Source organism: Podarcis raffonei, chromosome 8 (assembly GCF_027172205.1).
Source record: "Podarcis raffonei isolate rPodRaf1 chromosome 8, rPodRaf1.pri, whole genome shotgun sequence".
Classification (NCBI taxonomy): Eukaryota; Metazoa; Chordata; class Lepidosauria; order Squamata; family Lacertidae; genus Podarcis; species Podarcis raffonei.
In genome coordinates, this window is record NC_070609.1 from 74,771,877 (window position 1) to 74,784,400 (window position 12,524).

A 12,524-nucleotide genomic window follows, 5' to 3' on the forward strand; every position below is an offset into this window, starting at 1 on the left:
CAAGGGCAAAGGGACTTGTTAATTGCTACAGGCACTGATAGCGATCACACTGTACTCATTGCAGCCTACTGGTCTGGCGCTTTCCCCGGTGGCTGATCTCACGGCCTGGTTTGTAGGACAAGGAAGGAGCGCTTCAGAGAAGGAAGGAATTTTCTGGAGCCTGAAGTGTCTGAGTGCTTTCCTCCCCCTTCCTTTGAACTCTGCCAGTGGCTTGCTGTAAGACCTTGGGCAGGGTGCTATATTTCTATCTAAAGATTCTAATCTAAGCTGTCCTATAACAAAAATTATATTTGGTGGAATGTAGAGATGAGCAAATTGGTCCACTTTTTCATGCCTAAGTTCCGTTCCCCACATTTCCATATCAGTTTGCAATTGTTCGATTTATTAGATTGTTTTCAAGGATAATGTGCATTTTTATGCACACTTTACCATAGTATGTACATTTTTGTGCTGCAGAACTGCACTGCAGAATTTGGAGAAGCACGCATTTCTAAGGATGGCTGTGTTTCAGTTCCGTCTCTGGTTTGAAGGTTGCCGGATCAATCTGTGGCATCTCCAGGCAGAGCTAGGAAACACTCGCTATCTCTGAAAGTCTGACAAGCTGCTGCCAGTCAGTGTAGATAGTACTGAACAATTGTGGCAACAGGAAAAGAAAAGAAAATAGTGTGTGGTCATGACTGTAAGGAATGTGTGTGTGTGCTCAGCCTCCACAACTGGTGGCAGTAATGCTTCTGAATACCAGGTGCAGAAAACATGGGAGGGGAGAGTGCTATTGTGTTTGGATTCTACATAAAGGCTTCCCACTGAGGCATCTGATTGTCCACTGTGAGAACAGGATGCTGGACTAGGTGAGTCATTGTTATGTTCTTATGCTCTTGCCGATCAGAAGGTCGGCGGTTCGAATCCCCGTGACGGGGTGAGCTCCCGTTGCTCAGTCCCTGCTCCTACCAACCTAGCAGTTCGAAAGCACGTCATGTGCAAGTAGATAAATAGGGACCGCTCCGGCGGGAAGGTAAACAGCATTTCCGTGTGCTGCTCTGGTTCGCCAGAAGTGGCTTAGTCATGCTGGCCACATGACCCGGAAGCTGTCTGCGGACAAACGACGGCTCCCTTGGCCTATAGAGTGACATGAGTGCGCAACCCCAGAGTCGGTCATGACTGGACCTAATGGTCAGGGTTCCCTTTACCTTTACCTTAATAATAATAAATAATAAATTTTATTTATACCCTGCCCTCCCCAGCTAAGGCCGGGCTGAGGGCAGCTAACAACCAATAATAAAAACAAGTTGAATGAATACAACTTAAAAACAAGATTAAAATACAACATTAAAACCTTAAAACATTAAAATGCAGCTTCATCACAGGAGGAGAAAGGAAACTGAGCCTTTTAACTGTGCAAACTTTAATTTCCAGTATGTGCTTTAAACCCTCCCACAAAATAGTTGTAGTATGGATGCACCCTGCTCTATGAGGAGCTGGCTTCAGGCACCAGGCCCATTGGCAGACCAACTCTGCGATACAAAGATGTCTGCAAATGTGACATGAAAGCTGACAACATTAACCCCCACTCTGTGGGAATCCCTTGCCTGGAGACAGACAGACAGGACGTTTAACCATAACAATGATCAGAGGAAGAAGGACCACAGAAATAAGAAACGGCATAGTACACCTGCATCAGCACAACAGGGACACCTTCATCTGCCCTGCCTGCAACAAAACATATCTCCCCTGTATCAGTGTCTACAGCCACAGCAGGCGCTGTAACTCTCCAATGGTTTGACTTCACCCCCTCTAGGTCTACTCCTCCATTGTCTCCCGAGACAGATGGATGCCAACCAGGATGCACCCCAAAATCCTTTAAAAAACCCAGACCCAGGAAATGCTGGGGATCAAACCTAGGACACTTCCTGTACACAAAGGATATTCTCTGCCGTTGAGTTGTGAATCCTTCCTGCAAAACACTTAAGTATCAGCCGAGTCAATCAGCCACAAATTGGCCATCATTTCCAGTAAATGCAACCTCAGCGTCTCACACGTTGACTCCGAGACAGACAGACTGACTAACCCACCCCAACCACAAGCTGCAGCAGCTGTGTGGCAGGCTCTGAAAGGGAAGAAAGAACATCTGCCCTTGGTTTTCTTTGGGGTGGTTGTGTGTGTGTGTGTGTGTGCTTCTCCTGGCTTTTTTTCGCATGTGTGTGCATGTGGTTTCAGCAGAATGGTGCAGGCAGATGGGGCTGGAAGCCGCCTGCCCACAAAGTGATGAGGAAGATGGCTGGCTGCCAAGGTCAACACAACCCTCAATCTGACTCTGACAATGTCATCCTTTAGACTGACTGATGACATTACAAGCACATGATCTTGGGTCAGATTACCAGAGATCTATCTCAGCTTCTCTCCCATAACCTGGTGCCCTCCAGATGTTTTGGACTACAATTCCCCTCATGCAGTAGTGGTTGGTGCGTGTTGGGAATGGTAGGGCGGAAGGCAGAGAGCCCAAAGACAGTGACAGGCAGAGGCAAGTGAGGGTGGATTCAAATATGGGGAATATAGCATCAGTTTTCCTGATTATAATGCTGTTGGTTCAGTTAACATCAGTGCACACCGTGGCAAATCTTGGCCAGTGAACCAGCATTCATTGAACCTCAGCAAAATTGAACCTTGACTGCGGTCCAATGAATTGGCCAGAATTTGCCACAGTTTGCGCTGACCATGTTGATTGGAGCAATGGATTAACAAATGCTAGCCCTTCTGTTCCTTTCACTGTGGAATTAAGGAACTGTGGCTTTTTGACCAATATGTTGGCATGTCACCCTAAATTTCATTCACACCAGTGGTTTTGGTGTGGCACAACAATGACCATCACTGGGCAATGTCGCTACCTCCTCCCCCTGCTTTACATGTAGAAGGTTCCAGGTTCCATTTCCGGCATCTCCAGGTTGGGCTGGCTGTGGCCCCTGTCTGATTACCCAGGGAGCTGCTTCCAGTCAGTGTAGACAATATTGAGCTAGATGGACCAATGCCATTTCCTATGTAGCAGTAAGGGAGGACTGTTGCCTTCATGCCCTGCCTGTGGGACACCTGACTGACCACTGTGGGAAACAGGATGCTTGATTAGACAGACTGTTGGCTTGATCCTGCAGGACTCTTCATGATGTTCTGTCTCTCCTTCTTCTCAGGGTTGTCCCTTCAGTCACAAGCACCAGCTAATCTCCTCCTGTGCTTCCTATGGAATCCTGCCAGCCCACTGCAAGAGAAGAAGGGGTCTGGCCTAGGCCATCACCTGGCAGATGTTTGCATTTCTGGACTCAAGGTACAGAGGAAAAGGGTTGCTGAGGAAGGAGGCGGGAAGGGGAAGAGGGCCGCGGAAGAGACAAGAGCCGGGAGGGACTTTCGTTTCCTGACTGGAGAACTTTGGCTGACACACCAGCTGTGAGTAACACACACAGACTCAGTGACACCGGCCTGGTGGCCTATTTATAGCTTGCCGGCAAATGATCCCCCTGTTTAATCGCCTAGCGAGCAAGGCTATGGTCAATGTCGCTGGAACAGACAGGAAAAGAAGGCCCTCCAAGAAGCTGTCCTTTGTTCACTTAAGGCAAGGCCATCTGAACAGGATCCTTGTTAGAGTGGGGGTGGCCCCCAGCGGGTGAAGAGCACCTGATTTGTAAAATGAGACATGCCAGATGCCCTTGAAAGATCAACCTTGTCTCTTATCCCCACCCCTCAATGAACGAAAGCTTGGTGGGACGCGAAATGTTATTTGCACGTGCTCAGAGGTACCAGTGGCACCTTTGTAGAATGAGAGGGGTTGAATTGCTCTCCAAGCTAGGATGCCCTTGAAAGTTCATCTCTTACTTCTATCCCCCCAATGCACAAGAGCAGCTCACAGGTACCTTGGTGATATGGGAAATGTTTTTTGCACATGACACAAGGTCTTCATTTGTAAAATAACAGACCTTGGGTTGTTCTCCAATTGAGACATACTGAGATGCTGTTGAAGGATCATTTCTCATTCCTATTTCTCCCACAGTGTACAGGAATTATTAGAAGAGAGTTAGTAATATGGGGAAATGTCCTTTGCACATGCTCAGAGGCACTAGCAGTGCCCCATTTGTAAAATAGGAGGTGTTGTGTCGTTCTCCGGCTTGCCATTTAGGCTGGGGTTGATCTACGGTATGAAGGAAAGGCTCTCTGCACATCTCAGAGGTATTCCCCAGCGCATTCCTCCTGCTGAGATGCTGAGATGGACTCAGACATCTGTTGGGAAGGTTATGCCTCAGAACAAGTAAATTAATTCTGCACCCAGGGAATCAAAATTCTGCAACCTAAAGGTGGAGAAAAAAAATTCTGCAACCTGTATACATTTTTGCAAAACTGAACTGAGGTAGTATACATTAGTTATTCTGCAGAGTTTTACTATTCTGCACCCTGGTTCCAGTAATGAAGGATATGGTGGTAGACTCCCTATGACTCACCTGATTTCACAATGCCACCCTTTCTTTAAAAAAAAACCCCACAGTACTGTGCACGAAACCCTGACAATCAGCAGGTCATGGTGACTTGCAAAGTGAGTTACAGGCAACATGAAAAGAGGTGCATAAAATTATGCATGGCCTAGAGAAAGTGGAAAGATAAAAGTTTTCCCCCACTCCCTCTCTCATATAACACTAAAACTTGGGGCTGATGAATGAACCTCCCTTTTGGGAGTTTCAGGACAGACGAAAGGAAGGAGTTTTTCACACAGCTGCCTAGCTGAACTTCACTTCCACAAGAGGTAGTGATGGCCACCAACAGGGATGGCTTTAAAAGAGGATTAGACAAATTCTTGAAGGCTAAGGCTGTCCATAGCTGCTAACTCAGATCGGGGTGCTTTTCCTCCACAATCAGAGGCGGTATTCTCCTGAATACCAGTTGCTAGAAACTTCAAGAGCAGAGAGTGCTCTTGTGCTCAGGTCCTGCTTGCTGATTCCCCATTGGGGGATCTGGTTGGCCCCTGTGAGAACAGGCCGCTGGACTGGATCTGGTCCAGCAGACTCTTCTTATGTCCTCATGCTTAGGAAGTGAATCCAGAGAGTCAGATTTTCTACAATGCCCAATCCCTTCCTGAGGACTTGCTCAGCTGGCAAGGATGTCAGAGAGTGGCAACTGAGCAGCCTTCCCCAACCTGGAGCCCTCCATTTGTTTTGGACTACGGCTCCCATCCGCCCTTCCCCTAACTATGCTGGCTGGGACTGGTGGGAATTGTGGTCCAAAACATCTGGAGGGCACCAGGTTGACTAAGGATGGAAAATGAAGCATCCAAGCAGGTGTCTGTTACTCAGGGTTTCCGGAGAAAAGCTTGCGGACTTGAATGCCCAAGTCATAGGGGAAAGAGGATAGACTGGAGCCAACTGTCTGGATGGAAATTTTTGAATAATCAGCACCTGGAGTTTGGCTAGTTCAGCTTTTCCCATCCTCTTCTGTCTGTGTTCCTTAACCCTGTGCAGGCCAACTCCTTCTTTCAGATGTCTGCCTCCTATAATACAAAGGTCAGGCTATGCCACAATAGAAGAATCTGATTTTTTATTAAAAAAAAACACCAAACTCACAAGCAACAGGAGGGCAGTGATGGCCACCAACTTGGATGGCTTTCAAAGAGGACTGGACAAATTCATGGAGGATAAAGCTATCAATGGCTACCAGCTATAATGACACTGCTCTGCCTCCACAGGCAGAGGCAGTAGTGCTTCTGAATACAGTGGTACCTCAGGTTAATAACTTAATTCGTTCTGGAGGTCTGTTCTTAATCTGAAACTGTTCTTAACCTGAAGCACCACTTTAGCTAATGGGGCCTGCTGCTGCTGCTGCTGTGCTGCCGCCGCCGCACAATTTCTGTTCTTATCCTGAAGCAAAGTACTTAACCCGAGGTAATATTTCTGGTTTAGCAGAGTCTGTAACCTGAAGCGTATGTAACCCGAGGTACCACTGTACCAGTTTCTTTAAGCCACAGGAGAGGAGAGTGCTCTTGTGCTTGGGTCCTGCTTATGGGTTTTCCTCAGGCATCTGGTTAGCCACTATGAGAACAGGATGCTGGATCAGATGGGCCATTGGCCTGATCCAGCAGGCTCTTCATACGTTCACATGAGAGCAGCTGCCAGTCAGTGGATAGTGTACTGAACTAGGCAGACCAATTGTCTGATTTAGAGTACAGTGGTACCTCGATTTAAGAACAGTCCGGTTTAAGAACGGCTTGGTTCACAAACTCCGCAAAACTCGAAATAGTGTCCCGGTTTGAGAACTTTACCTTGGTCTAAGAACAGAATCCGAACGGTTGAAGGGCACCGGCGGCGGGAGGCCTCATTAGGGAAAGCGCGCCTTGGTTTAGGAACAGTTTTGGTTTAAGAATGGACTTCCGGAACGGATTAAGTTCGTAAACCGAGGTGCCACTGTATAGGAAGCTGCTATATTCAATGTTCCTGTTTAGTTAACTTTAGATGTCTAACGATATCTAAAAGATCCTTTCATCCCTTATGTCAGAGCTTGCCAAAGTGTGTGTCGCGACATGTTAGTGTGTCGGCTGCAGTGCATAGGACTCCCTGCTCTCCTCCCGGGGCTGGAAAGGGGTTAGTTTAAACTCTGGTTTGCTAGTAAAACTGAATTACTGTGCCGCAAAATGATGCATGTCTAAAAAGTGTGTCACCAACATGAAAAGTCTGGAAAGCTGTGCCTTATATATTCAACCGAGGAGGAAGAAGGAAAAGCACACACACAGAATTTGGGTGGAGTAGGCTGGTGAAAGTTTTGTGTCAAAACCAGGTGTGCATGAAGGAAATGGGTGTGTACCCCTCTTCAAACAGACCTACCTAAAATGTTATTAATTCTTTACATTAATATCCCATCTTCCCACCAAGTTGTTCAAAGTGTTGCACATGTTTCTTCTTCCTTCCCAACCCTGTGAGGGCAGCTTCAGCTGAGAGTGAGCAACTGGCCCAATGTCACCCAGTAAGCTTCTCTTGACTGAATGGGGATTTGAACCCTGGTCTCCCAGGTCTTAGTCAACACTCTAACCACTGCACCAAACAGGCTTTGTTTTATGCATGGTCTTATCATTGACATTTCTATTGTTAAATTGCTTGGAGATGGTTCCTAGGAAGCATCAAGAATTCCTAGGAATTCATCAACAAAAGAAACAAATAGACTTTTTTTTGCCGGCAAGGGGAGTCAAAGTTATTTGCTTTCCGTTCTTTCTTTGAGTTGTCATGTATTTGGGAATCAGTGAAAGCAAGATCAAGTAATATAGGGCAATATAGGGAATGGTGAATCTGTCAATATTAGTCATTTTTCCAACTTTAAGTTCAGTTCTCCACATTATCACATCAGGTGTTTTGTTTTTTTTAAAAAATTAAAACATCCTCATCAGCATACTCATTTCTGTATGCAATATATTCCCCTAATAATAATGCATTATTGTAGGATATTTTCACAAGTATATTCGGATTTATGCACACCTTAATATAATGCATTTTTATACACATCTCTTGGTTGGAGAACCAAAATGCAAAATGAAGAGAAGCATGTATTTCAAATGAGGGACGCAGGTGGCACTGTGGTCTAAACCACATAGCCTTGGGCTTGCCGATCAGAAGGTCGGCAGTTCGAATCCCTGCGACGGGGTGAGCTCCCGTTGCTCGGTCCCTGCTCCTGCCAACCTTGCAGTTCGAAAGCACTTCAAAGTGTAAGTAGATAAATAGGTACCGCTCTGGTGGGAAGGTAAACGGCGTTTCCGTGCGCTGCTCTGGTTCGCCAGAAGCGGCTGAGTCATGCTGGCCACATGACCCGGAAGCTGTACGCCGGCTCGCTTGGCCAATAAAGCGAGATGAGCCAGAGTCAGTCACGACTGGACCTAACGGTTAGGTCCTTTATGTATTAGGTCCTTTACCTTTATGTATTTCAAATGATGGCTGCGTTTCACTTTGTATATTTTTTAAAAAGGTAAAAATTAGGGAGGTTTGCCTTTCAATGCAAACTGAATCAAATTTTGTCCGCATCCCTAGCTCTCTCTGCCCACTGCTCCTTTTGCTGGTTGGCCCCTGTGAGAACAGGATGCTGGATAAGATGGGCCATGGGCCTGATCCAGCAGGCTCTTCTTATGTTCTTACACACACTGACCAGGATCAAGTGGGATGATTTGCAGAGATACCAGCCCAATCCAGGGTGCAAAGGGAGGCTGAACTGAAAGCAGCACTTCTGTGTCGAAGACACAGGCGAGCAAGGGAGAAATTCCAGAGATTTTTCACGTGCAAACGGATACTTCCTTTGAGAGTCTCTAGACTAAATAACGCTTCTTGTGTCTGGAACTGACGGCTTCTCCTCTCACTAATAAACTCCTACAGCTGTGTGAAGAAGGCAGTAAAAAGAAAAAAGAAAGACAGAGGAGGGTGCCTGGAAATGTTGCAGTATCTTCTGTCTCGTCCCAGGCCCATGACTATGAGGGAAGGGTCCGAGCTCAGCGGCAGAACATCTGCGCTTTGCATGCAGAAGATTGTGGAATCTCCAAGTAGGGCTGGGAGAAACCACTTTCTGAAACTCTGGAGAACTGCTGCCAGTTAGTGTAGACAATACTGAGCTAGATGGACCAATGGTCTATGTCTTAAAGGAAAGGCTGTAGCTCAGTGGTAAAGCACCTGGTTGGCATGCAGAAGGCCCCAGGTTCCACCCTCAGCATCTCCAGGTAGGACTGTGAGAGATTCATTTCTGAAACTCTGGAGAGCTGCTGCCAGTCATTGTAGACAATACTGAGCTAAATGGCCAATGGTTTGACTTACTATAAGGCGACTTCCTATGCCTCTCTGAACTTTAACATTTATTGAATATTAGTATTAGGTGCTGGACACAGTAAGTTGTATTCAACTTACTTGGAGGACAGATCTTGAAATGAACAGATCCAAGTTAGTCATGTCCATTCATTTTAGTTGGTCTACTCTGATTACAACCAATGCTGGATGCAACCTAGTCTCATGCTTTGTATTTAACAGCCCATCAAAGCAAAGTGAGGTGCAGATGCAGGGTTCTATTAAGAGTGGCAAAGTTGGGCCACAATCCCCTGGGAATGTTTCCAGCCTTGCTGTTTTCCAGCATCTGTGTTTTGAAGCTAGACTGCTTTTGCACATGCAGGCTCCACTGATAGATTGTGGCACCCAGTAGCCATTGATTTACACATATATACAACCTGATATATGGGTGAGAGTGGAAGTGCTCTGGAACAAATCCCAAATGGGCAGCAGAGCCATGAAACCTGGTGTCCAATTTCCCTCCCATGACACTTGTCCCTATCATTTAAAAAAATGCACCGAGAGTTGCTTCCTGTGTCTGATCTCTAAGGTAAAGTTAAAGGGACCCTTGACCAGTAGGTCCAGTCATGGCTGACTCTGGGGTTGCGGCGCTCATCTTGCTTTATTGGCCAAGGGAGCCGGCGGACAGCTTCCAGGTCATGTGGCCAGCATGACTAAGCCGCTTCTGGCGAACCAGAGCAGCGCACGGAAATGCCGTTTACCTTCCCGCCGGAGTGGTACCTATTAATCTACTTGCACTTTGAGGTGCTTTCGGACTGCTAGGTTGGCAGGAGATCTCTACCAGGCACCTAAAAGCAGTGGTGACTGGTGCCCATTGAGACTGTTAGGGCAGAAGGCAGAGATCCCAAAGCCAATGAGTGGCTGAGCCACAGCCAATATTAGCCAAAGCCAACTACCGTATTTTTCGCTCTATAAGACGCACCAGACCACAAGACTTTGAACCACAAAGTTTTTGGAGGAGGAAAACAAGAAAAAAAATATTCTGAATCTCAGAAGCCAGAACAGCAAGAGGGATCGCTGCACAGTGAAAGCAGCAATCCCTCTTGCTGTTCTGGCTTCTGGGATAGCTGCGCAGCCTGCATTCGCTCCATAAGACGCACACACATTTCCCCTTACTTTTTAGGAGGGAAAAAGTGAATCTTATAGAGCAAAAAATACGGTAGTTCTAGTTTTGTCCTCATCCTCCTCTCTGCTGAGTTCTTTAGTGCAGCAACACTGAGACTAAGGAGGAGTCGGAGTCTGATATGGCCACTCTCTGGACTGGTTATCGATGAGATGGCAGGGCAGCTGGAGGGCTGGCTGAGGGCACTAACTAAGGTTGGTGGGGCAGTGGCGCTTTTGCCCTAACTGGACCAGCCTCCCTTGCCTAAAAGGTTGCTTATCAGCACATTGTGAAGCACATTGTAAACTCTTGTCTCATGAAGAGTTTTCCGCAAGTCATTGATCAGAGTGCCATTCTAGTAGCTGCCAACAGAGGGCAATGGTGTGCACATGATACTGAGCACCCAAATCTGTCATATGCCGAGTCAGGCCATTGGTCCTTCTGAGCCGACTCAGCGCTATCTCCTCTTCCCAGCAGCATCTCTCTTGACTCTCAGGCTCCCATCAGCCCCAGCCAGCATTGCGAATGATCTGGCACAATGGGAGTTGTAGTTCAGCTGTATCTGGAGGGCCACAGTTGTCTTCCATGGGGAATGTGCCCTTTCTGATGATGTTGGACTCTTATCAACCCGACCCAACATGGCCAGTGGTCAAGGAATATGCGAGTTGTTATTACCACAACACCTGGGGATGGGCACAGGTTTGCCACGTGAAATCTACATCCGAAACATGTGCTTTACCACTGAGCTGCAACACTTCCTTGAAATGGGTTGAAGGGGGGCTGGAGTTGTGGAACCGGGAGAGAGACATTTTAGGATTCAGATTTTGTGGCTCTGGGCTGATGCTGCTAGGAACATGGTGCTTGCTTCAGCATCCCCTGCCATATCTGCTTGACCTGGATCAGGGATAGAGGGGAGCTCAGTTGCAGAGCACCAGCTTTTCAGGCAGAAGGTCCCAGGTTCAGTCCCGGCATTAGGTAGTCTTCTTGTCTCTGAAGCACTGGAGAGCTTCCACCAGTCAGTGTAGGCAACACTGAGCCAGGTGGACCAGTGGTCTTATTCAGTATAAGTCATGTTCCTATGTACCTGTGAAAAGCCATCGTGCATCTCAAAAGAAAGCTCGCCCTGGAGACCGCAGAGCAGCTGGTGGCAAGGATCCTCTGATGTGCAAAGCAAAACTGGAGACCACTAACCAGAGAGCGAGCATGAACAGGGTCTCTCCTTCAATGGAGCATTGAACACGCTACAGGAAGGGATTTGGGGTAAGGCATTTCCTCCTGGGCAAGGCGCCTGGCTGCCTTTTGAGGGGCAGAGGATCTCCAGGGTCCCCTTAGCAAAGGATGCCAGTCTCTGTTTTGAAGGGAAAAGAGACATGGAGGGGGCAGAACAGGGGCTAGGTCAATTCTCTCTCTCGATCTCACACGTGTCCATAAAGACCCCCCTCCTTTTTTAGCTTCCTAGTATCAAAAGGTGTGACCATGGCCAAGTTTAGATGCAGTCTAGACACATTCAGTGTATTTATAACCTCGGTGCAAGGAGGGGGTGTGATACGGGAGGTGAATGGCCAGCATTCAGAAAAGGAGCTTTTTTTAGCTTTGGGGTGGTGAACTTAAAGGGTCTCGCTCAGAGTCTGCTGACTCCACTGGGAATCTCGGGAGCCAGCGGGAAGTGAAAGGAGTCCGCTGTTGTCCAGGAATGGCCTGTTATCACAAAAACAGAGGTTGTCTTAGTGCAGAACGTACGCATCTAGGGGAAGTCTGGCTAGCAGTTATCGATGTTGTCTAATGGCTTCCTAGTTGGGCTACTGCAGGGCATTATCCATGGGGCTGCCTTTGAAGGTGGACTCAAATTACATCCAGGACAAAATTTATTTATTCCATTTCTATCCCACCTTTTCCTGCAATTTGCTCAATGTGGCATACATGGTTCTCCCCCTCCTCAGTCCTTACAACAACCCTGTGAGGTAGCTTAGCCTGAGAGGCAGTGACTGGCCTCTATATCACCCAGTGAGATTCACTGCTGAGTAGAGATTATATAACCTTGGCCTCCCGGGTCTTAGTCCATAGACATACCCATAAAACCCAATTTATAACTGCAATCCTGTACATTGCTTCCTGGCAGTAAGCTCTATCAAACTTGCTGCTCATACTTCCCGCTGCAATGGTTCAGCTTATAGAAACATGCAGAGCTTTTTACAAAAGGCCTCAAGGCAACTGCAATGCAACCTGAAAGCTTTTTATTTAGAAATGTAAGTCACCTTGCAAAGGTTTAAACTGCTAGCAGGGACCCCTTCAAAGGACAGAGGATTAAAAGAGGATTACTCACATTCATGGAGGAGAGGGCTATTAGCCATTAGTGTGATGACTGTTCTCTGCCTCCGCAGTTGGAGGCAGCAGTGCTTATGAATACTGGTAGCTGGAAACCACAGGAGAGGAGAGGGCTCTTGTGCTCGGGTCCTGCTTGTGGACTTCCCACAGGCATCTGCTTGGCCACCGTGAGAAGCGGATGCTGGACTAGAGGGGCCAACAGCTTGATTCAAGAGGCTCATTATGGTCCTACGTTCAGATGCATCCAACCTTTGCTTGATTAT

General features: G+C 47.3%; 1 protein-coding gene across 1 annotated transcript in view; it reads left to right on the forward strand.

Annotated features, from left to right (window-relative positions):
* The first annotated feature begins 3,195 nt into the window (after positions 1 to 3,195).
* Positions 3,196 to 12,524, forward strand: part of SLC25A33 (solute carrier family 25 member 33) — a 47,438-nt gene continuing 38,109 nt past the window's right edge. The window contains exon 1 of the mRNA XM_053400876.1: positions 3,196 to 3,313. Coding sequence (XP_053256851.1) covers positions 3,291 to 3,313 — 23 coding nt within the window. The 5' untranslated portion in view covers positions 3,196 to 3,290. The remainder of the gene's footprint in view (positions 3,314 to 12,524) is intronic.